Source organism: Panulirus ornatus, chromosome 65 (genome assembly GCF_036320965.1).
Source record: "Panulirus ornatus isolate Po-2019 chromosome 65, ASM3632096v1, whole genome shotgun sequence".
Classification (NCBI taxonomy): Eukaryota; Metazoa; Arthropoda; class Malacostraca; order Decapoda; family Palinuridae; genus Panulirus; species Panulirus ornatus.
In genome coordinates, this window is record NC_092288.1 from 5,067,515 (window position 1) to 5,091,447 (window position 23,933).

The following is a 23,933-nucleotide window of genomic DNA, read 5'->3' on the forward strand; positions in this document are numbered from 1 at the left end:
ATGAATTCGCGATAGTATTTTATAAAACAAATGACGGCATTGTTTTAGGTCACAAAGACCATATGTATAGCGAAGTGTAGGAGTCCCAGAATTATCTCGTCCACTCGAATGAAAGTGCACATGATTTTTTCCCCTTTTTTTTTGGTTATAATTTGACACTGACGGCCCGTAATGACCCCTGGCAGTTAGTAACCCATGAGCCAAAGTGAGTAATTAAAGATCACAACGTCGTAAAAGATATATGTACTTAATTACTAATTAAATCATTCGTGAGTATCTACCAAGACTTCTGTCTAAAATTATTCAAAATACGTAAAAAAAAAAATAAAAGTCATTTGTTGAAAGGGTTATTTCTTTCCTGTGAATAGTCTTCGTGATTCGTGAGGTCCATTCGTGAATCTTACTGGCAGGATATTCGAATCTTTGTGAGCAGCAGCAGGACACATGGCATATCCTTCGTGCAGGATATGGGATGTCCTCTGCACCTGCAGGATGAAGGATGAAGGACATTGTGTAAGAGCAAGGGCTTCACAGTGTTTCATATCCTTCGTGAAGGACTTCAGCTATTGGGAAATATATTCGAGTAAACACACACACACACACACACACACACACACACACACACACTTATTCGTGTGTGTGTGTGTGTGTGTATATATATATATATATATATATATATATATATATATATATATATATATATATAGTGTAATGAGCGTGGACTTTCATAGAACACATAAATGCCCTCGTAACAGCAGGAATCGAACCGGTACCATTTTGTGTGAAAGCTGGAAAGGAGGAAAAAAAAAATAAAAAATAAAATTCCTCTAGCCTCCTTGCCGTATGACAATGGCATATAAACAAGTTTGAATAATATGAGTAAACTCGCTGGAAACACAGACACACAGAAGTTCCAAGTTTTACGCTATATTTCAAGCCACTGTCAAGGAGTCTTGAAAAATGGCATGTAACATAGTCGAAAGCTTGGAGCTTGTGTGTTGATTTATCCATCGGGTTTGCTCACCTCAGCGCTTCAACGTGTGTATTTGTGATTTACGACTAGCACTTACAATGCGCTAATATACTGCTAAGTTCGTCTTACGAAGCACAAAGTTTGTCTAACATACTACAAAGTTCGTCTAAGATACGCAAGTTCAAGAAAATTATTTCTGGCCATTGAAAATGACGAACTGGACATTAAAAACACTGAATGGCACATCGTACATCAATACCTCGACAAACTATATCCCAAAAACGCAATTGGTCCAGACGATATCTCGCCAGTGATAATACAAGAGGGGAGTCGGCAGATAGCCTCATTCTGACACCAAAATATTCAAGAAATCACTGCAGGAAGGGAAACTCCCTGATAAATGGACGGTAGCTAAAATAACGCCAACACGGCCACAGGGATCCGAACTCCCGTACTTGTAGCGTTAATTCCAGGTTAGGTAAAGTCTTACCAGCAAAAAATTGACAGTCAAATTCCTAAAAGAAAACAGATCAATACCCAGCCATAAACATGGGTCCCGACGCCAAAGACAGTGTTTAGCGAACCAGATTTACAGTTTCTAGTCAAATGCATGACAACTGAAACCCTAAAATACCCTCTGGTGTTCCTAACTTTGACTTATATGTGCAGCCTTTGATGAACTACACCACGTAGGAAGTTGCGGGATCAAATGAGAACCCATTGAAGATCATGGACAGTGAATTGGCTCTCTCAGCGGAAGCGGGGAAATGGGAGAAGCAACTAATTGTCTTCATGAGTCTAGACCTAAGTCCTGTGACCCATACTTTCCCTCATCGACATCACTGACCTTATAAAGAATCCAAGACTCACCTGCAGAAGCTCCACTGCCTTCATGAAGGATCCAAGACTCACCTGCAGAAGCTCCACTGCCTTCATGAAGGATCCAAGACTCACCTGCAGAAGCTCTCAAAATCTGCTGACAACACAAAATACGAAAAAACGCAACCAATTCAAAAGAAAGACTGTTCGAGGATTTAGATGGATTTCAATAAACTGGATGACAGTGTATGGAGACGTGGCAGATGGATTTCAATACTGACTAACGCCAGGTTATGTCCTCTGATCTGTACTTTGGCGCCAAAGGATTGAAAATCATGGCTAAACTTCTACAAGAAGTTTAAAGAAGCAAACGACTTCCGAGTGATTACAGATACTGACTTCAACTACAACCAATTTCCTAGCTGCATACAATATGGCCAATAGGATGTTTGCCTTCACAGCTGGAAATGGAGACTGTAAACAATGGTTTACGGTACTCACCCTTTACGATGCTCTGGTTGGTGTCCCTCGTCCACTTCTGGTCACCAGATCTGGAGAAAGATAAGGATAAACTTGAGAGACTTTAAAAGGAGGCCTTAAGACAAAAGAATCAAAGACTTACATAATTATTCTCTCTAAATATATACTTCCTATATACTCCAATAGCTTCTTTATTCTATAACTCTACACTTTCCCTGCTACTGGAATGAGCGCTTTCTTGAAGTTGCAAAACCTCTTGGAAAAGGGGTCCAGGAATAACAACACCAGGAGACCACGTCGCTCCCCGTCCTCCACATCGATATAATTCATTCATTCCCACGAACACGTCTCCCCCTCCTCCATCCTGGATGTGTGGCTTACGAGACCTCGAAGTCTCATTTACTCCATCCTTCCATTTCCTCTGTTTCCCTCATCACCTCTCTCTCTCTCTCTCTCTCTCTCTCTCTACCTGACACGTAGTTCCTCGTGTCAAGCTATGCTTAATGCTACACCTCACTCTCTGCTAACAGTATGTTTGCTCATCTGCCTGGCCATGCAACAAGTCAGATGGAAATATGAAAAATCTACAACCAAAAAAGAAAAACAAACAAAAAAGTATATAAAGCTATCAACGGCTGCTTAGCGGCTACAAACGTTCAGCATAAACAAACAAGACAAATAAAATTGCTATAAATTCTCTCCTCAATTCTGCCCGGCACTTAGGTCCTTCCAAAAGCACTAGGCCCTGTCCATCCTTCTCCTGGAACCGATCACTCTCTTCCTTTCCTACTCGCACACACACGTACTTACTCTCCCGGGGGAAGGAAAACAGTGATACTGCATTTAGCAGCTTTTCTCCCACACCGTATCCGTAATACCTTCCACAACACATCTCTCACACGCAGCATACGCTTTCTCCTGATCTATTGATGCCACATTACAAACCTATCTTCCTCCGGGGATTTCACACACAAACTCTTCAGTGCAAACACCTGGTTCACACATCCTGCACCACTTCTGCGACCACACTGCTACGTCCTAGTTTGATTACCATCAGCGGATGCCATCACCCTCTCAGTCACCGTTCTCCCATGCAACTCGGTGCATTGAAGCACCGACTTCTGTCCCCATTGCCTTTAGAGAAAGGTACAAAACGTGCATTCAGTCAGTTCACAGTCACTTCACTTTTGGCAAGGCGTACGCTGAGAAGCCTAAAAAACCAGTCAGCCACACACACTTTTTTACTTGAGAAACTCAATTGCAGTCCCCTATGCCACACTTCTTATTACACAAGGCTTTCACATCCTACTTTCTTTTCACCAAACCATTCGCCGTGACTTTCACACACTCTGTATACCACCTCATCCCAGTCTTTTAAAATAATTCATTTCACGTTCAAATCTCTTCCCCATCTGCTCCTCTCACTGTCGCTATCCTGTGTAAGAGAATTTTTGTTCTCCTGACACTCTTCATTTTCTGACACATTTTCCTGTTCTCCCTAATGTTAATCGATATATTCTCAATCTCATCTCTCGTTTTACTCTGTTTTTCAGCTCCCATACCTTCCTCTTGACTGCAACTTTCTCTCGTACACCTTCCAATCACACGCACTCCTCCCCTGTGTATATCGTCCATGTACCTTTGTTGTTCTCTTTAACCATCAGTTTAACTCCATCATTCGACCACTCATTACCATTTCTCATCCGCCCACATGTCCACTCCCCTCGTTTCATTCACACTTACTTTAAGCCACTGTGTAATCAATCCCTCTTGATATTTCTGCACACAGGCATCATTTCTAAGCTCACTTGTTTATACCACTTCTTTCCCATACGGCATTTCTTCTTTCACTAAAATCACTAGAAAATTTCGTTCTCGCCTCAATCAAGAAATGATCCATCGTCCAAACCTCTTAACTCAACACGTTCACATACAACACCCTCTCCATTGCGTGTCTGTCACTAAGCACATAACACAACAATATCCGTTGATTCCCAACTCCAATCGTCTACATAAAATCATATAGACACCTTTTCTTAAACCCAGTATTCCAGATGACAGATCTATATTGAACACATAAGTCGATAAGCTGTTCCCCATTTTCATTCACACAGGGGTAAATGCTCCTTGAGTTAGACCCTCACCTGATGCTTCATTCACCCATGCATTTAATCCTTTACCACAGGGATTCGTTCCCTTTCATCAATAAAAAAAAAAGAAGCTGAAACACTCGCTCAGTTCCCTCCAGAGAACAAGTCTCTCCTCTTCACCCTGCTCGCTTCTGGGTGCCACCTCTCGTATTCTACCTTCATATCCACCAACCTCAAGTCTTGAGCTCAGTTCCTGACGCTCTTACACTCCCACAACCGCCCCCTCCCCCATGTCACCAGAAGTGCTACCCACTCCTTGCTTCTCGCCCTCACACTCATCAGAGTCCTGAGGTTAATGGCCAGCTAGTCAGTTTCTGCTCTCGACTGTGCCACTGGCGAAAGTGTGATGGAGTAGTTTTGGCTCTCCTGCTCCAGGAGTTATGAGATGAGGGCCCAAGTCTGCAGGTACGACTTATATGCGTCCATAGGAACACCCTCGAGTGTCCGGCTAAACCAACCTCTTGAGTTACTCTCTTCCATCCTTTAACACGTCTTGTTTTTCGCGTTTGAATTCACTCAGCGTTTCTCTATGGTGTTTACTGTTTCTCTCTTCCTTGCCGGGTCCTGCCATCAGTCATTTCCCAACTGGTTTAAAATCGTATGTCGTTCTCAAATTTCGTTGTTCATCCCAGGCCTCACAAGACCCCCGGATGTCTTGGTTTAGACAATTTTGTTTTCATGAACAATAGTGTCAGTCCAAACAATTTTCTCAAGCATAATTTTTTCTTTTATATTATATTTTCTAGATTTGCTTCTGCTCGTTTCTCTCCAGTTTCTAATGCAAGATGTCATCTGTGTACGTCAGTGTCTGAAAAGTTAACTAGCGTTTTGGTCATTAACTTATCGAATAACCCTGTTCATGTCTGGACTGAAATGCATTTGTGACAAAACACTGCTTAATACTATTTGTCATCCAGATGGACCATAAATGCCAATAATAACTTTGACCTGTTTCTTAAGGAATCCATACTTCATACATTTTCCATACTCTTTCTTTAGGGATAGAGTCAAAGGCTTTCCAAACATAAATAAATACGAGATAAATACGAATGCTTAATTCCAATTACTTTTTCTGAAATCTGACAAGAGTGGAAACAGTGACTATTCTCTCCTAGTTATGGATTAAATAACGCTTCGGAAAATTCAGGATAGTCTACCCATAAATTCTTAATTCTCTCAGAGCCAATCTTTATCTACTGTAAACTGGCTTCATCATTCGTGCATTACAATCTTCAGCGACTGTGCCTTCTTCAGAAGCTTCATCTAATTAGACAAAGAAAACGAGGTCTGATGTTGTAAACTACTCGTAACAAGTTCTATTAGCGATGTCGTCTACGTCAGTCGCTTTTCCCATTTTCCTTTCAGGAAGTTTTCTAACCGCAGCACTGCTGCTACCAGTGGGTGATCCTGAGGCGACTGCACCTCAACTTCTCCCTCAGGTTGAGACCAAACATCATTCAACATCAACTTCCAAAACATCATCTTCAACAACAACTTCAGCTTCCTCACCACCATCTGGGGGTCTTATGGCTCATCTACAACACTTCTAAAACAATATGACCAACTCTATCGACACAGTTCTACGAAGATTTCATGATCACTATATTTGAATACTGAGTTTTCCATTTCACACGTTTTCTGCAATACGTGGCTAATTCATAACTCCTTTTCTTATTTTGAATGTAATCTGGGGGCAAAGTCTTCATCCCACTCCTTCTGGACGTGTTCCTTCAATCTTTCATTGCATTCAATAACTTCTTTCTCTAAGAAAAACGTACCCTATTCAGTAGTCGTACTGCTTCACCATATCTTTACATTCTCACGTTTCCCGCATCTTTAAGTGCGTCTGTCTGCAAGAAAGTTGTGGTCTCTATCCCACAATCCTGCAGCTAATTTTGTTTCCAGTGTTCCTCTAACAGCCGATATTTACTCACAGACGTGTTAAAAGGATTCCTCAGCGTTTGCATTCCTATGTGAGTGTTGACTGTGTTTGTAAGACAATTTCACTTTCTGTTCTGAGTGGCTTTGGTGATCTATTTGTCTGGAGGCTGATCTTTCATAAGAGGAGATGCGTCTTGGGATTGCTTTTGCATCATTGACTCGTATTTTCTGTGAGTTTAAGCCATATACTATTATGAGACTATGATCAATGTGTCCGGCATTTTCCTCTATCTGGTAAACATATGGGTATCTTGATGTTTAAAGAACCTGCTTGCTATAACAGCTTCCCTTTTAACAATCTACCATCATCTCTCCCTCTTCGTTTCTTTATAAACATGAAGACTTCTTATTCATTTCTAATAGCTCACTTATCATTTCCTACTCCAGCGTTAAAGTCTCCTACGATAATAATCACCTCTTCATTTGCAATGGATTTTAATTTCTTCCTTTAAACACCCAGTGAATGATGCTTTCCCTAGCCTTAACATCTCTCGTGATGGGACACGTATATATATATAAATACACACCCACAAAATATATATAGTCTTCTCTATATTCAAATAGCGGTTCTAAATCTCTCACTTATCGGTTTGACTACTTTGACGTATTGATTAATATCTGGTTCCAATCGTATTCCCATTGGGTGTTCTGATCGTCTTTTCCTCCACTCCACAATACACACCACTGATCACCGAGATCTTTCTTTGCCCTATCGCGTCCCTAACTCTCAGCCTAGTTTCAGCCCGTCCTAAAATATCAGATTTTCTCTAAAAACCGTCAAGGAACTCTTTTCCTTTCATTCCTTTCCTTTCCGATATTTGGTGTTCCAACGCAAAATCCATCCTGAGATAATCGTACAGCGTGACGTATTTGTCATCCCATTTATCCATCTATAACCGAGGGCTCTTTTGACAGTCATGGACAAAATGCAGCCGACGACTCTAAACCGAATCTGTGTCAGTGCATCAACCGAAGGATGGCTGGCTCTACGTGCACAGCAGCCACTCAATAACTCCCGTTTATCATGTACCGAAACTGGAGCCTTCCATCCACGGATTCGCAGGCTGCACCACGACATAAACGTTTCCTATGCCCTGGTTCACTCTATTGGAGAGCATGTCGCTTCCCATATAGCACAGTAAATCGAGCTCATTCTATCCTGTGCACGCCTATCTCCCTCCTGAATGTCCATGTACCTGGTATCCTAAAGACTCCTACACTCATATCTTTCTATATCTTTCGTCTTTCCATTTTCTTTCCCTGCATTGATCCTCTAAGTCCATCTTTCTTCGCTCATCCTCTCTATGTGCCCGTACCACTTCAAGCACACCCAGGCTGACCCGTCTCAACCAGAATGCACTTATTGCCACACCTTACACGATAACCCCAGTCTCTCTCACACCACATATCGTTCTCAGGCCATTCCTTACCAACACATTCACCCTCTTCCTTCCCTTAGCGTTCTAAGCCCAAGATATAGCCACACACAATACTGTCGGAAGGAATATACCTTCAATCATACTTAGTTAAGTCCTCCTGTTTTTGCCTCTCTGCTACACCTCTCCATTGTACTTTTCTCAGTTCAGTATCAACCTCATCCACACACACACACACACACACACACACACACACACACACACACACATACACACACACACACACACACACATCCTCAAACCATGAAGTTAACAAAGAGCGTTTTCAATACACAGATATCACGTCGACCAATTACGTGAAAGGTGACTGGAGACGTAAACCAATCAGGGACCGACTTAGAACCCTCTCCTCCACCAATGGCAGATCTCCATGTTCAACGTAACCCAAGAAATTCCGTGTATGGCCGCCAGGGAGGATCATTCCTTCTATGGCAGTCACAGTGGAAACAACAAGCCAGCTATAACCCAGATCCTTGGGTCTTCACACTCGCTTTCAGCTGAGGTTCAAGACACCAGCTTCACCATATTGTCGAAGTACGTATTACCTCGAAAGTTTTAAGTGTGTGAGGGTCATATATATATATATATATATATATACTCGGATTTCTTCTTTGCGATCTCATCAGAACTATTTTCTGAAAGGTTTGGTCCATCTATTGCTAGTCAAAGCTATTACAACACTTATACTTTATTGACCAAAATGCTGAAGTGATCAAAAGTTACTTGGAAGAAATTCTAAGGTAGTTCATTTTCAGAACATCACGAAACATCTGCATTTGTATTTTTATTTTCATGGTGAGTGATAACATAACTTCCTGACTGGCACATTAAAATCTATACGTCAGATAGATTTCAACACTGAGTATTAGTAACAGGATTAAATGTATTTTTCGAAACCCGACTTACAAATCATTTCTAAAATCGACATCCGACTCTTTACATTAGTTTTTGAATGTAAATATGATTATGGAAAGTAAACGTATATACATGTGTGTGTGTGTGTGTGTGTGTGTGTGTGGGTGGGTGTGTGTGGTGCAAAGGAATCCCATATTTACATACACTTAAGTAGGAAGTTTCAAATTTAAATAAAGAAACAAGTACAATCACAAACATCCGCACACATACATATAAAAATATAGGCACTGAAACAAACACATCCACAAACAATGTCTATGTGCGAAAAGAGTCGTAACTTTAAAGTTTGTAGAAACAGAACAGTAAACCATTTAAAACATTCGCTTCATAGTAGAATTAAATCATGGGTAAAGCCATTACCAACTGCAGGCAAAGTCTGTGTATCTATAACAAAATCGGTGCACATACAGCAGACTTGGCATAAAACAGAACGATTCATCAAATTAAAGCTCAAATCTACCCACGAAAATAAGAATTAAATTCAATTCTATTCTCAGTGGTACAGTCTATGTAATGTGTAACCTAGTGTTAATGGATCCTAGTGCTATTGAGTCCTGGTCTGACTGGGTCCTGGTACAACTGAGCCCTGGTCATACTGGGTCCTGGTACAACTGAGTCCTGGTCATACTGGGTCCTGGTACAACTGAACCCTGGTCATACTGGGTCCTGGTACAACTGAGCCCTGGTCATACTGGGTCCTGGTACAACTGAGCCCTGGTCATACTGGGTCCTGGTACAACTGAGCCCTGGTCATACTGGGTCTTGGTACAACTGAGCCCTGGTCATACTGGGTCCTGGTACAACTGAGCCCTGGTCATACTGGGTCCCAGAGGGTCTTAGTGCTATTACTGGGTCATGGTTTCACTGGTTAATAGTGTTACAGAGTTCTTTTGTCACTCGGATTTGGTGCTAATGGGACCTCTTACCTACAGACTACTTTTAACGTTGAAGAATAATTATGTCAGTTATCATGTTACCAAGAATACATCTTATTATCCTTACTATAGATAATAAACTTATTCAGTAACTTCTCGGGCCAGGCTAGGGCCTCACAGATCACGAAAAAAAATATAAGCAACAAAGATACTAAGGATAAACTATTTGTATTAACAAATGATAAAAAATCTGTAACAGATTCTCCTCTTCGCATCCACAGAGCAATGGTTTCCCAACGTTTCTGTGTAGCGTTAGCTCAAATTACATGACACACTGAACCCCTTTCGTCCACTTCGTGAACGAATAGGACAGTGGTATGAAAGGGTTTCCAGTCTTATTATATAGATGGTCTAGTAACTGATTTAAGGAAAGGCATAAGAAACAAATGAATGAATAAAAAAAGGTGGTTCTATAGCTAACAATCTCAGATATTACGAATATGTTTCAGCGTCAAACTTGTTTACATGCGATAAATTACGTTCTGGGGTAATAATACCCTATTTTTTGCACCAAAATAATCCTGATAAGAGGATCTAGAGTGTCTTATCAACAAACATTTATGAAGATGGTGCTAAATGGAACGAAAATAAGATTAATATCTTAAACATGCATATGCAAAAACGTACAAATTTCATATAATCTAGAAAAAAAAATCCAGCTGCACTGTCAATAAAATGCACAAACTTCATATAATCTAAAAAAAAAAAAGAAAAAATCCAGCTGCACTATCAATAAATTTTATCATAAATAAGGCGTTAATAAAGATATATGCACCAATAATGAAGAAACGTCTACGCCAGTTTGTTCGTTCTTTCGCTTGCGTCAAAAAAAAAAAAAAAAATTCAGCTAAAACTTTGCTTACTCGGTCACGTTCAAGTGGCGTCTGTCTATAAATTCAATGACATAATTACTTACCTTGGCATAGTCATCCAACATCCTCAGGATGAATTCTTCATCCAAATGGACTGCTCCATGAATGTGTGGCTTCCATGAGCTGTCGCCTTCGAACGAACGCTTGTTCACGCGAAGACAACACCAGCCTACGTAGGTTTACAGTTCGTTTTTTAAATGTCGGTACAGCAGACGTTTTAAATGTCCTTCACACTAGACGGAGAAGCCTTACGCTTATCATCCTTTGTTCTTATATTCACTAGTGTATAACGCGTCTTCACAAGGCACCAAGGGCGTAACACTTCCTAAACACGGGCGTAACACAGCCGTACCAACACAGAAAAATTCTGGCTACATCCACAAGGTACCAGTTCTCTGGGTTAACTGACAGAGAAAAAAATTAATAAGAGTGGTAGGAGGCGTAATTATCCTACATTAACAGTCTTTAAAGAGAGCTGTCCAGGTCTGCCACCCGCGCCATCTATTGCTGAGCTGGTAGAAAACTGTTGACACGTCAAAGATTACGGTGTTGATGGGTGACTACTTTATCAAGTGTGTTTGTGTGTGAAATAGCCATTGCCTTAAAAAGTAAGCTACCCAAAACACATCCAATCTCATTTATATGAAATTATACATTCTTAAACTTCTGCAAGAGGTAAATGATAGTTAACTTTCGAGTAAATGTATTTATTACATAATAACAATGCTTTCGAAACACAAAAGCCACATCTTATACTCTCGTGGCCATACATTCCTCTCAAACCTTAATAATAATAATAATGATAATAATGATAACGCTACCTCGCAGACGCGGGAGACAGCGACAAGGTATAAAAAAAAAAAAAAAAAAATAATGATAACAATAATAATAATAATGATAATAACAATGATAATGATTAACATTCAGTATACTTACTGTGGTCACAACTTTGAAGTTACTGGTAAAACATACGCTCAAGAATAGCTAACCTGTACTGTTCCTGCTAAATATAACCAGTTACCTGTTATACCTATCATACTACAAATATGCGATGACCGTCTCATTCTTGACTCAGTTTATTGACCAGTGACTTACGAATCCATGAAATAACTGTCTCCGTACATTCTGGTCGCTGGGTATGCTAGCACTGATCATGGCTGCTTATTTCACTGCAACGCTCTCTCCCTTATTTATCATGGGACCACACCTCACACCATGAGTTCCGTTTCCCGATAACAGGGACAGTTACGACCTCACTGTCGCTACTTCTGGGACAAAACCTAAGGGCGCCGATCTCCCTCACACATGATATTCTTCATCGTCACCGCCCCAGCCAGGCTCCCGCCATCTACCTCAACACAAAAGATTCCTGCCAACATTAAGTGTACACAGCGTACACACTGACTCTCTACGTTTCCATCTGTTGTCCCAGCCATCTACAACTTGCTTGTGCATAATGATCACTCTTTCCTAACAGCATAAATGCACACTTGCTTTACTTACGACATAATAATTGAAAGTGCGTTGGCCGACATGTTTGTTTACATCCGATCACCTGACAGTGGTGCCAAATCTACCGAAAAAAAAAAAATATTTCGTAGGATTATGTACGCGACCCGTCAATTTATATTCTATTAAACCCATCTTTATTACATATATACCACCAAGGATTTATTTGATTTTGATCACTGTTTTTAGTAACATTCATAAGATCTCTAACTTTGTAACTATGTATCATTCTCTGTTTAGTAGCAGTGTTGAAGCTTCATATAAATGTTTCATGTGATTATAATGATTTAATCTTTGTAAATTCATTGAAGTACTATTGAATTTATATCAAATGATATAATTTCTCATTCATGCTCATTATCCAGACCATTTGGCTGTGATCAAATTAATCATTTCCTGTGTATGGCTTGCACTACGTCAGAAAACAAAAGTTATTTATTCATAAATAACTTTTCTTCGATATCAGAAGCAATTTCTCCTCGCTATTAGATGTAACCTTACCTTCCAGTCGTTTTGTAAATTATTATGTAATAAGTCATTTATTCGAGAAAGGATTTACAAAATGATATAACCGGTGGTAGAGAAAAAGCTTTCTCAAACGATAATAATTTAGATTTTGAGATATCACCTCCTCATTAGACTTTGACGCCTCTGCAATGAAATTCCTCTCGTAGGACATGAAATAGATTACTACAATTAATCAAGAACTAAAGAAAATTCATCTGTCGCTTCGGCACGCCCGTGAATAATATTTAGAACCATATCTTCTGGCGTAGTGCGAAATGATATCAATGATTTCAAGTGTGTGTGACGAAACTTCGAATGAGTCTCTTGATGATTTGAATTTTTCCCTGACAGAGCAGACGATGGAATGGCATCGAGGAATAAAACCCACAGCCCTGGTAGAGAGGGCCGAGTTCGTCTGGATGTGGACAAGGGGTATGTCCCTCCGTGCTATAGCCAGGGCGACGGGGACCAGTTTAACGACGGTCCACAGATGGATCCACAGGTGGCAGAGGGAAGGCAACGTGAACACGAGACCTCGCAGACACAACAGGGTTCGAGGATACAGAAGACCTCCTCAACCCTACACAAACCGAGTCGCTGATGGTAATAGGGCCTTGCCCATCTCCCCTACTACAGGCCTTCCATTTCCCAGCAGGAACTGGCCTATTTCTCCCGATAGAGTGTTTCAGTTTCGTGATAAGGAAGTGCCTCTTATCACCCCTGTTTCAGCGTTTCAGCGTCCTGGTAATACCTTGTCCATCGCCCCAGCCATAGTCTATCAGTCCCATGGAACTCCGACAAGGAAAGTAGATGCTCCTATCTCCCAGGTGTGCTGTAATCCGTGGCCAACCCTCCGCCAGTTCTCTGACCTCGAGAAAGAGGTGCTTAATTGCCCAATCTGCTCGCATCTCTACACCTCCTGGTTTCAGTATAAAGTTTAATTACCTTCGGTATCCCAACTGCGGTGAGCGATAAGACTTCGTCTTCGTGACTAATACGACTGAGTGTCGTATCTCTGCTCTCGGTCATTATGCATGATGGAAGGTCGTAACATTCCCAGAAGGTAGTTCAAGCAAACGACCGAGTCGTTCTTCAAGCACGATGGTTCGACGTCCCAAGGGCGACGTTATGACCCTCGGGTATGATTAGGGGTGTGACGTTTGACCTGTCCCTCATAGTTGAGGTCAAAGGTCAGAGCGCCCTACCAAAAGGACAACACATACCATCGTCCTTATAAGGTCAGATTTTTCAGTCATGATTGTTACATTGTTAGCCAGCAGGTCTGGCTAATTAGTCTAAGGAACTTCATTAAACTCTAATCAAACTCCGATCAAAGTATACTTCAGTTTTGTGAATAATTCGACATCTTGTGTATTTCATTGTTACTAGAGAAGCGACCTCGAATAACACATCTGGTGTCATGTTTAACAAGTATATTTTGTATGTATTTTCTCTATAGCAAAATGTATTAATGTTTTTTATATATACATAAAAATTTCTTGCCATTGTAATTTGTGTTTCTCTAGCCTTTCGTCTGTACGATAACTTACAGAGTGTCCATTAACAGCTTAATATAATATTTACCTCTTTCTTCATCTCGTAAATATCAATATCCACTAAAAAAGATATCAATTCTGCTTACAATCTATTCTAACTCTTAAGATAATCTATCATGTATAAGGAAAGAACGGCTTATCACAATATTCAGTAACACTTACCACTTGTATACGACAATACACACAGATAACACTCATACAAGAATCGTAGTTATTGGAGATAAGGTCGTCCGGGAGATAGGTAAACAAGTGACTTCAGTCTATTGCTGCAAGCGCTCTCACCCTTGTCTGCAGATCCCACCTCTATCTGTGGCGTATTATCTGTCACTCATTAGCCAATCACGTACCTTTTCCTTGTTTCACCTTCGCCAATCATGTGCCACGCCCTCTGCTTGTTATTGCAGCTGTTCATCACGAACTTGTTATGATGTCGGGGTTAAGAGGATTAATGTGTCGTGCTTTTAGGATTTTCCTCCATCGTTCCTTTACTATATCTTCAAGTTTTATTGTGGTGAAGATCGTATATTGACACTGAGATGTACGGAAAGTTAGTTTCTTTGAGATATTCATTAATACGTATAGTCTTCGCGTTTTTAACTACTAAAGTTAACCCAGTAGATCAATTAACATCACTAAATACTCTGATCTTTTTTTTTATACAATTGTTACTTAGAGAAGTAATTTAGATGAATGAAGTCAAAGACAGCCCAATTCAAACGTCTAATTCTATTCTTATCTAAATCAAAAGACTCAATATCGTCATCATGTAAGAAGAGGTTTTATTAGTTGTCAAAGTAGTTTGGTTGAAGGTATTAGTAAATAGATGGAATATTTCATATAGGGTGGGTTAATTGAAATGGCTTGATCTACCAAGTTATGGAAAAATGACCTCACGAGCGTAATGCAAGAAAGGTCATTGTCCTACACTGAAAACTGATATTATTTTTTTTTTCCAAATTAAAGAAAAATGTTGTTTACGTGTTGCAAAAGAACTATTTAGGCAATTACAAATAATAGCTACATAATCACGAATATAATTCCATACGACAAAGGTGCTGAAAGAAATTAAATATAATCTGTCCTTTTCTAAGGTAATCCGATTACATTATGAGGCCATCTGTATACATGTAATCAGGTCAAACTGATAACAGACCTTCAAGTCAGATTGTGAAACATAATCGGGGGAAAATGAATGTAATTAGAGGGAAGGTGCAATTACCTTGTTATCTTTCAGTGACCGAAGACTTCCTACCCTTATCTGTGTTTTAAAAATGTAGTAAAAGTCATTAACACAACTGCGTATTTATATGTAAATTTATATAGATAATCGTTTACTCCTGATTTACCGAGGGACAGTCTTAAAACTGATACAAATGTTGATATACATTTACATTAGAGTATTAAACTATCAAGAATTAGTATTTTTTTTTACTTCAAATGTCTAAGTGAATTGTTCAGACCAACAAACAGCTTGAATTCAAACAACAGCCAACTACTGATTAGGGTCCTAACGAGGCTGTTTGTAACGATGAAAGACGATGTGACATATCTCTTTTCTTAATGTAAATACGAGAATAAGAATTGGTAGTAATCATTTCTCTGAAACTTACAAGCAAAACTCTGCTTCACATACACTAGTTATTCCATGATATAAACATAGGTGACGAATGTATATATATATATTTTTTTCCCTTCCCAGTCAAGTGTTGATGGAGAGAGACGGAGCTGGTTCCTATGGCGTCACTGGTGATCAAACTGGCTGTTAGCGTCTGCATCATGGCTATTGTTGTGGCCATGAACGTTTCCTCTCCACTCGTTGTGCCCCGACCTAATGGTAGGTCAAAGGTCAGAGTTATGTTAGAAAACCTCCCATATATATATATATATATATATATATATATATATATATATATATATATATATATATATATATATATATATATATATATATAATATATATATATAAAATGTGTTATATCGACCTTGTTTTAAACTTAGCTTGACAGCAGTTGTACCAGGTAACCTCTGACCTCAAATGGCTCACTAAGCCGAAAGCTTGGCTCAGGTTAGGGAAGAAGAAGAAGAAGAAGAAGAAGAAGAAGAAGAAGAAGAAGAAGAAGACGAAGAAGAAGAAGGAAATCTACGAATTATCTATTGCAGATAAGATTAATCAAGCGATGAAATGACAGTCTCTTCTCATCTCTCTCTCTCTCTCTCTCTCTCTCTCTCTCTCTCTCTCTCCCTTAGTCGGTCACGAGGCGGTGGGGTTAACATGGGCCTTGAGGGACGTATTATCACTCCAGTCTCATCCACGCGGCTCCGTGATCTTCCTTACGGACATGAGCGACGCTGTAACTACCTCCGTCAAGGTGTGTGACTATGACCTTATCTTATCTTATCTTCATATCTGCAAGGTATGAAGACATGACGTTATCTAAGCTATCTCTTATCAAGGTACTGTAGGATGAGCCTCGTGAATAAACTCTGTGACTAACTACAGTTCGTCCAATACAGTAGATGTATTAGAACATACAGTAGTCTTTGTATTACAGGCGTTCGTGGTTGAACTACAGGCGTCTCGGAGTGTTGGGATCTTCGCTGTGGACTGGGGTGTTGGGGATGCCAACCTGACCCAGATGGAGGAGCTATCCTGGGTCATAGGTCAAGCACGACGGGTAGGTCACTCTCACATTGAAGAGGTCACTCTCACATTGCAGAGGTCACTCCCACATTACAGAGGTCACTTTCACATCACTAATCAAGCAAGTAACTCACTCTCACTTTCTTAGGGTCGTGTTTACATTATTAATAAGGGTGGGGTGGGTCACTCTCAGCACTGCTGAGGTCAGGTTAGGTCACTCATACCACAGCTGAGGTGAAGTGGGGAAGTTAGGTTACTCACTCGGTAACTCCTCACAGCTACGCCAGGTGTCGTGGTACTTGACGCTAGTGGTGGTGAGTGACGACAAGGAGTTCCTGACAGCGATCTCTGAGGGTTTGCTGAAGAGCAGCGTGCTCGTGGGTTTGACGAAGATGCTCGCTGTCACTCGCCTCCCACACCGGGACCTGAGGGGCCTCCATCACCCTTTCTCCATGACGAACGCCATGATTCTCATGGTAGATGTTGATGACAACACGCTCGAGAACTTCAGGTATTTGAGGAACACGTATTGTCCGTTGAAGAAGAAGAACAATAACAAAAGTGGCCAGACTTATGCCATGAGTAAATGCCACGAATATGTCCAATAGCTTGCACTGCTAACCTCTCTCTCTCTCTCTCTCTCTCTCTCTCTCTCTCTCTCTCTCTCTCTCTCTCTCTCTCCGCAGGTGCAGCGTGTACATATACCTGCCGTACACCAAGTCAAGGCAAGAGGCGATGTTGCTCGCTTTCTGGAGTGCGCGGCGAGGCTTAGTGCTCACCAATGACCTACAGCTTTTCCCTGATAAGTTCTCCACGTGAGTATGACTTAGGGAGGAAGGAGGGAGGGAAAGGGAGGGGGGCTGGCTGGTAGGTAAGTTGAGAAGAATCAAGCATATGATCTTTGGTGAAGAAGGATGTGAATGCTTGTTCTCACAGTATCGCCATTTGAACCATAACTAGAGAAGGATAGTCTATTTTGACCATCTATCTACTGTTATCAATAGTATCTTATCATATGCCATAACTACTGTAAAGACTTGGGAGTCGATGGGACGACTGCGGAATATTTTTCAGTCGCTACTTCCTTGGGGGACATGTTCAGCCAGGGGAAATATAGACTCAGTTTATGATAAGGAGAGATAATGAACAAATCGTGATCATCATTTAATTAATGAACGTTTACTAGTTAGTGGTATCTAAAGGACAAGAACTAGGATATGCATCGATATGAACTAGAATAAAGTAAATAATATTTGTGTTTCGAGAATGGGGTTGAGAATGCATTCCACCAATGTTAAGAATGGACAAGCGAGCAACTAAATTACAAGCGAGCATCTAGGGGGAACACTACTGTCTATAGCATATTTCAGTTGGGCGGGAGAACACGTCTTAAGGCTGGATACAGTGTGTGTGTTAGATGACGTTGCCAAGATGGTCACATTATGTCAATGATGTTCATATAAGAAGGGATTGTTTTTTGATGTTTTTTCTAACTGTTATTCCATATCTTGCATGATGTAAGGATCTATCACTCCCTCACCTTCATTATAAACTCCTTTATCATATATCCGTAGCTCAGAAAGAGATTAATTCGAATCTAAATCCAGTTCACAGCTTATCAAACCCCTGTTCGAGGTGTTAGAATCCTTACCGATTCTTCTACCCAGAAGGATCTGACTGAGGATAAATGTCTCTCATTTGTATAGACTTTGGACTCGACCGACACTGTTGGTGGCTGTAGATGAGGTCTTCGTCCGTCAACAAAACAAATACAAAGGCAACTTCATAGAGTACCTCTCGCAGGGCATCAACTTTACGTGAGTTTGAGCAGCCTTTGACACAATGTCTTTCATGAGGACACACCAACCCCACACCCAAACCACCTACATCGAGGGAAGAATTAGGTATGTATAGACACTTAGGTATGTATAGACACTTGGAAGAGCATTGTCTTAAACCCTGGATAGGGCTGAAAGGAGGCTTGGCGAATCACTAAATAACAGTAATATATACAAAGACTAGATAATCTAACCTATACATGCCAACTCAACTCGCGCTCAAACTTCAAGAGAAGTCTTTTGAAAACCTCTGTCACTCGTCTTTTTCACAATGAAACTGGGGCAATGTATGAAGCTACCAATACAACTGCAGCTGAGACAATGCTCAACCAATCCACAACAGAAGATGAACGAGTGAAAGGAATCTAATGTAAGTAATATAGAATAATATGATAGCAGTTTAAATGGGTTTAAAGAGATAGTATCTTAGGACGTCAATGAATGATGAATCTATCACAAATGTAGATGACCAGGAGAGGTTTATGTAAATATGTTGGATGCTGATAATGGAAATGATGGAAATAAATCTTCCCCCTAAACCTGTATGTACTTAACTATAGTTCTTTCTTATGCTTAAAAGGTGTTTCGTTTGGTAACGTTAGGTACCGATACGTGCACCCTTCTGATGGTGCATTTGGAACCCAGCAGGAGGATGGGACGTGGTCTGGCATGGTCGGTATGGTCAGTAGGAAGGTAAGTATATATACCTTACGATACAGTGGACAAAACAATCATTTGTTCTACAGACACACCTCAGCTGTAGAAGACCACATACTTATTTTTTTGTCGGTGTTGTGGTAATTCATCACTCCGTGGGGGAAGTATTATCTATAATTTATATTATTGGAATATATAGAGCAATATCAGGTCTACTTGTGGGTTAGGAAGATTCCATGTATATTTCTCGTTTCTCTTTTTTTTATATCATCGCTGGACGAATCCTACACAGGAGGCGGACTTCTCCATCTTCCCCTTCACCCTCTCTGCCAGACGCAGTGAGGTCGTGGACTTCACCAGCCCAGTATTCATAGATTACCTAAGGATCCTGGGCGCCCGGGGGCAAGCCGAGCTACACCCATGGGGCTTCTTGTTCCCCTTCGAACCTGAAGTGTGGGTGGCCCTCCTGACGGCGTTGGTGCTCATGCCCATAGCCATGTACCTCCTGGCGTCCTGCTACTTCGTCAGGAGCGCCAGTCAGTATAGCTGGACGACAGACACCTTCACTCTGCTTCGAGTATTACTCCAACAAGGTCAGGTTCGGTATAATATATCTATCTATCTATGTATATATCATTGTACATATCTATCTATCTAATCTGTGTATATGTATAACAGATAAGCCTGTGTGTCTGTCTGTTATCGAACTGCTCGTAGAACAGAGGGCCAACCTCAACCATATTTCATGTGCTGATAGTTTGGTACTAGGCGTATGATCTCGCATTGACAGACATGTCGGTGTTCGTTTCCCGCCGGTGGTGGAAGCGCCTGGTGTACACCGGCTGGATGCTGATGGTGCTGGTGCTGAGCAAAGGCTACGCCAGTAACCTCATGTCCAACTTGGCCGTCCGACATAGAGACCAACCCTTCCAAACGCTTAGGGATGTCCTGGACGCCCCGGGTATAAAGATGATATGGCTCTCGAACTCCGCTTTTATACAGTACTTTCGGGTAGGTCTCCTGCTGGTTGTCGTTGTCCGTAGATACATAGAGATATAGCAGGTTCCTAGTCTCTCTCATCCCTCTTCTATCTGATGGTTCTCTAAGTCCGCAGAATCGGGCATATTCCACGAAGTCGCCGAGGCTGAGCGAACGGGACGCATCACATACCAGCGTCTTGTGGATCTACAGAACAGTGCCAACACTCTGGTCAGACGTGGGGATCACGTCCTCGTCGAGATGGAGTTATTCCTAAGCCTCATCGTCGGTCGAAGTTACTCGAGAACAGGTCGGTTCCTCCTTGTCCTGATGCGCTACTAACCGCATCACAAACGTCTGATCCTATGTTGTTTACATGTATTGATATGCGTGGTGAGGGGGACTCTATCCGTCTGTCGGATGACAAAATGGGAGGACAGCTTCGTCAAAGGATTTCTTCATTCAGAAGTGTCCATCCGTCCCTGCTACTGAGCAAAGCGCAGCCTTGGTGCTGCAAGAGCACTTGGAAATAAGGTCCTGTTGAAACACAAGGACGGTTTCTGAAATGGTACTTGTAATGACAATATAACGATGAATAAATGAATATACATGTATGTATGTGTGTATATACGTATTGCTTGTCTTGCTATACAGGGCGTTGTGACTTTTATTCGTCGAAGGAGAGATTCCTGCCTACGGTGGCGTCTCTGATCGGCCAAAAGAACAGTCACCTTGTCCCAGCATTAAGCAAGAGGTAACAGTTTGTTCCTATCGACGCCTTCGACACAGATCATGAAGCTGTGTGGTGTATTGTGTGCGTCAGTGTAGAGGGAGTTCAGGGTAACTGAATAGAAAGTGTTCTGAGTCTTTGTTATGGTAGGTGTTGCATCAAGGGCATGAAGGGTCGTGGGAGGTACTGCAACGGTATTTGTAGTGTGTTAGGGAAGGGTGGTGTCCAGTGTTTAAGCGAGAGAGTGTGACTCGTGTTTATCTAGAGAGTGTAGTTCCTAATGTGTGTATGGAGTCCAAAGATGAGTTGGGTGATTGACTGTTTGGTGCTTCTGAGGGGGATTTCACTGTATATGTGTTTAATCAGTTAGATATTTGCTGGGGGTGGAGGAGATCTGTGAGTAGAAGTTGCTCAAGTGCGGGGCAGGGGTAAGCAAAGATGCTGTTGAATATCATTAAGAATTGTATTCCATTTCTTTCTCTTGAAGGATCATGTCACTGACCGAGGCCGGGCTATACAACCACTGGTTCGGGTTAAGGATTCCAAACTCCACATCATGCGTTCATCCACCCCTCAAGATAACTGAGAGTGCAACGCTCTCTTTGGCACATCTAACGGTAAAATCATATATATATTTATATATATATATATATATATATATATATATATATATATATATATATATATATATATAATTTGGAGAACCTTCACTTGAAATATGATAGTCTTTCTCATACACTTAAGTATACCTCTTTTCCATTTACATTTCAGGGTATATTCATAGTCTTACTTGCTGGTCACACCCTGAGTTTCCACGTACTTTGGCTGGAGATCCTCACTAAACGCTTGACCTCTGTTGGCTTCTTACCGAGTGACTCTGTCCACAACTGACCTCGACCATGCTGGAGGCAACAACAACTAAGAGAAGATCTCGGAGGATTTAACTCTGTTATCCCCGAGCTATAGAGGATTTGTTTATATAACTGACGGTGAAAACCAGTAATGTATCATTTGTATAGATTCTAACTAACCTTGAAGATACCTTTTGAATTATATTAAACAGATTTAGAAACCTTAAAGATGATATGTCTTTACACACTAGACACGTTTAAAGGGTTTGTATGAAGTGCATCATCACTCTTGGGGCTCCTTCAGCCCAAGGCTGAGCTATGTACTTCCAGCAGCTGGGAAATGTGTACTCCATCTGAGTGAGAAGGTCATTGAAGAGACTGTGTTCCCAGAGACACAGCTACGTTAAATGTCACCTCGAGCTGCAGGAATCCGGTAGTGAATAATCATACTAGTTCTTATGATAGAGTGCGTTCATCCATCAATGACCTTATATTAAAGGCTGAACTGAACTACCAGCATATTTAGGTAGGATTGTCCTTAGGAGAATCTTCGTGTCACTGCGTTGGTATAAAGTGATGGCCAGGCAGCCTGTGATTCGTTACGAATACTCTCTTTTTTCTCTCGGTCTTTGACAAGGATATTCCAGGCGTTAAAGATTCCTTCCCTGATGCTACGAATATTCAAGGTATTCAGAAGTTAAAAGTTTGAGGGCGCGGAGCAGTGTGGTGTAGGGAGGAGAGGCGTGGAGAGGGACCAATGTAGGTGATGAATAATAGGCTGCTCTCCACCCAGAAGGGTCGGGGCGTTAGACCCCTCCCCAGCAGAGCGTGTGTCATGGACACAGTCAGGTGGGAGACACACTCTCTCTCTCTCTCTCTCTCTCTCTCTCTCTCTCTCTCTCTCTCTCTCCCTCTCCTCCTCCAGAAGGTCATGATGCTAAAGTTGTCCTCCAGATGGAAGCACGAGTGGGCTGCAAACCTACCCACAACCACCTCCTTCTCCTCCTCCAGTCGACCGTCACCCATCGTATTGAGGAGGGATGTGGGCTGGGAGAGGGTATTTCGTGGGGCGCGCACCAGCTTCTTCATAAGTGATTATTATAAACACTTGACATCCATCACAGTATTTAGTGACGCGGCTGAATCACTGTGTCAATAGTCTCTTCTCTTTTCGACATATTTGAGAATGGATGACACATTTTATTCGTTCCACGTTCAGTGTAAAACAGTGAAATATGAGTTTTGATTCTCTCCATAACGTCGAATTCAACGTGGGAGAGACCCGTTGTCACACTAAGCTGTTGATAATAGAATAAAACGGAATCTTCCAATCCATTTTTTAAGTCTTTCAAAAAAAGATATATTAAGAAGCAGCTTTCAGTTTCCCCGGATCTGGAATTTCAACATCAGTTTCAGTTTCATAGTCGTGTACGGCTTCAGATGGGGTGTGGCAGTCGGTACAGTCTGAACGAGGAGCTGATGTGCTGAAATGTTCTCGTCATATGGAGAGGATGAGTGAAGAAAGATTGACGAAAGAAGAGCGAACATGGGACAAGGGAAGATCGCAAAGGAGACGGAAAGATGGATTGTAATAGGCGTTGGGACATCGGGGACTTAACATTCAAGATGGTGAAAGGCGTGCGTGGAACTGAATCGATATTGTATACGGGGGGCGACGTGGACAATAGGCTGAACCAGGGTATACGAAGCGGTCAAGATGAACCATGGAATAGTCTACCGGGCTTGACTGTGGATGGCTAAGATAACTATAGAGTACGCCTGCTGTGCCTTTCCATTTTGAGGGAAAACAACAGAAGACGGACGCGCGTTTTATAGGCGATAGAATTTAACGAAACTGGCACTGATGGATTCCTTGCAATATTTAGAGTTGATACAAAGTGCGGGATTTTAATTCTACCATTACCAGCTTCACCAATATCGTAAATTGGGCAGGGTTTTGAAGTACAGGGAAATCGTGGGGTTAAAGACACTCAGAGCGAAGAGACGAGAATGTAATCAATGCATACGTAACCCTTCCATCCAAATCTAGTAAGCAGTAAACGAAGACACATTTTAGTCGATTCATTCGGGGATGATATTTCAGGTTTAACAAAGGACTTGTCGCAGTATTGCTGTTTGGATAAA

The 23,933-nt window shown here is 41.3% G+C and overlaps 2 protein-coding genes across 2 annotated transcripts in view; one reads left to right on the top strand and one right to left on the bottom strand.

Annotated features, from left to right (window-relative positions):
* Positions 1-10,906, bottom strand: part of LOC139746658 (alpha-(1,3)-fucosyltransferase C-like) — a 249,044-nt gene extending 238,138 nt beyond the window's left edge. The window contains exons 1-2 of the mRNA XM_071658101.1: positions 10,566-10,906; positions 2,294-2,343 (exon numbers count right to left, since the gene is read on the bottom strand). The gene's annotated coding sequence lies outside the window, so the exon portion shown is untranslated. The remainder of the gene's footprint in view (positions 1-2,293; positions 2,344-10,565) is intronic.
* Positions 10,907-18,576: 7,670 nt separating this feature from the next.
* Positions 18,577-23,834, top strand: LOC139746446 (probable glutamate receptor). The gene is made up of 8 exons (XM_071657697.1): positions 18,577-18,638; positions 19,175-19,265; positions 19,522-19,822; positions 20,020-20,240; positions 20,337-20,517; positions 20,862-20,961; positions 21,425-21,554; positions 21,709-23,834. The coding sequence occupies exons 1-8, from the start codon at positions 18,577-18,579 to the stop codon at positions 21,826-21,828; spliced, it is 1,206 nt and encodes a 401-aa protein (XP_071513798.1). The 3' UTR covers positions 21,829-23,834.
* Positions 23,835-23,933: the final 99 nt, after the last annotated feature.

Bases quoted from the DNA above. Each gene is read 5' to 3' on its own strand.
- LOC139746446 (XM_071657697.1), top strand. From the start codon at position 18,577: ATGTCTTTCATGAGGACACACCAACCCCACACCCAAACCACCTACATC. The intron at 20,518-20,861 runs GTCGGTTCCTCC...CTTGCTATACAG, and splicing joins TCGAAGTTACTCGAGAACAG to GGCGTTGTGACTTTTATTCG. The intron at 21,555-21,708 runs GTAAAATCATAT...TTTACATTTCAG, and splicing joins TCTCTTTGGCACATCTAACG to GGTATATTCATAGTCTTACT.